The sequence below is a fragment of the Triticum aestivum genome, chromosome 5B, assembly GCF_018294505.1.
Source record: "Triticum aestivum cultivar Chinese Spring chromosome 5B, IWGSC CS RefSeq v2.1, whole genome shotgun sequence".
In the NCBI taxonomy this organism is placed as follows: domain Eukaryota; kingdom Viridiplantae; phylum Streptophyta; class Magnoliopsida; order Poales; family Poaceae; genus Triticum; species Triticum aestivum.
Genome location: NC_057807.1, coordinates 609,337,574 through 609,339,266, shown reverse-complemented (window position 1 = coordinate 609,339,266; position 1,693 = coordinate 609,337,574). Strand labels below are relative to the sequence as shown.

The 1,693-nt window shown below is 51.4% G+C and overlaps 1 protein-coding gene across 1 annotated transcript; it reads right to left on the bottom strand.

Moving 5' to 3' along the window:
- Window positions 1-281: 281 nt before the first annotated feature.
- On the bottom strand, window positions 282-1,110 carry LOC123117126 (zinc finger A20 and AN1 domain-containing stress-associated protein 7-like). Its single transcript, XM_044537957.1, has one exon. It carries the CDS (start codon window positions 902-904, stop codon window positions 449-451), a length of 456 nt encoding a protein of 151 aa, XP_044393892.1. The 5' UTR covers window positions 905-1,110; the 3' UTR covers window positions 282-448.
- Between the last annotated feature and the right edge of the window lie 583 nt (window positions 1,111-1,693).

The window sequence follows — 1,693 nt, the reverse complement described above, 5'->3', positions numbered from 1 at the left end:
ATCCTTCTTTATTTTAAAAAAGCAAGCTCATTCCTACATCTCCAAATCCTTCAGTACAGTGCCACAATACCTAAAATGTGTAATACTTTCTTTGCTTACAAACGTGGGCAACCATGAGCTAAACAAATCCATGCATACTATCTACCGCATTTCCAAAATTAACGCACACTCCAAGATATACTACGTATCATCCTTGCAAATGAGCACATCAACAAGATGTGATCACCAGTTTCATTATTACTACAAAGGATGCATAATGTACTTTACAAGAACTCAATCCATCAACGGATCGAACAAATTCACTTCCCAGACTATGTAATTCACAAGAACTCAATCAATCAACTAATCTTGCAAATTCATTTCCAAGACTAATTACAGGTTTGGCGACAACGAACGTCACATGTTCGATGGTTTCTTCGTCTGGTCGATTCTGGCGGTCTTGCGGGCATCAGATCCTGGTGATCTTGTCCGCGACCACGACCGGGTTGAGCTTGGCGATTCGCTCCTGGCCGGCGGTCTTGTAGTCGAATCCACAGTCGTGCTTGTCCGAGTAGCGGTGCACGCTGCAGAAGGTGCCTTCGCAGCGGCACAGGAATCCCAGCAGCCCCACCTTCTTGCGGCACGCCGCGCACCGGCTCGCCCTCACCGCCGGCTGCTTCGCGGACGCCACGGAGGGTTCGGCTTCGACTGCAGCATCAGGGGACGCGACGGAGACGGTCATCTTGGCCTTCTTCTCCGGAGGGGCGGTTGAGGCGGCGAGAACGCGATCCTTGTAGCACTTGGAGCACATGTTGCCGGTGGCGGCGGCGCCGAAGAACCCGCAGCCGCCGGCGCACATGCCGGCCGTCTCCCCGTCGGGGCACTTCCGCTTCTGCGCCGTCGCCGCCGACGCGTGGTGCGCCATGGCTGCTACTCCTCCAACAGGACGCGCTTTGGGCTCCGGCGCGGCTGCGATCGCGCCCTCTTCTTCGATCGTGATCCCTCGTGCCGATCGAGTTTGGGACGCGACGGGAGGCTCGCGTTTGGTGGCCTGGCTCGCGGGGTTGCGTGCGCCTTTTAGCAGCAGCCGGGACAGAGCCGAGTTTGTGCAGGTCCCAGCGGCCCAGCCGGAGTCTGAATCATGCGAGCAAATAACTGACACCGTAACGGTGTCGAAGTTGCCACGGATAATCTCGAGCGCCGCGCCGATTTCGGACTCCGCGGCAGACGAGTAGACGGTAGACTGTTCTAAATTCTAAATAAGAGAAAAGACAGACGGACAAAAGAGAAAAGACAGACGGAGAGATGAGACCTTCTTTTTTTTTCTTTTTATAAGAAATTATACTGGTATTGAAATCATATAATAAAACAATACAAAGTTCTAGACGCGTACAAGCACACCTTAACACGCAAACCACTTTGGAGGTCCGTAAAGCTGCTGATCAGCGATGGAGCAGCGTCGAGCTTGGGTGAAGAGGTGATCTGTCTTTTTACCCTTTGATGGCCGTTTCGGTGGTGTCGAAGGAGAGGGGCGGACGTTGATATTTTGCATAGGATTTTCCTATCTTTTCAGTCTTGTATGGTCGGTGTTTACGTGACTTGTAACTTGATCTTTATTCTATATAAATGAGACACGTATTACCATGCAAAAAAAAGAGCACCCCAAAATAACCAGTAAGACATGAAAATCTCGGAGCTCTGTGTCATCGTCCTT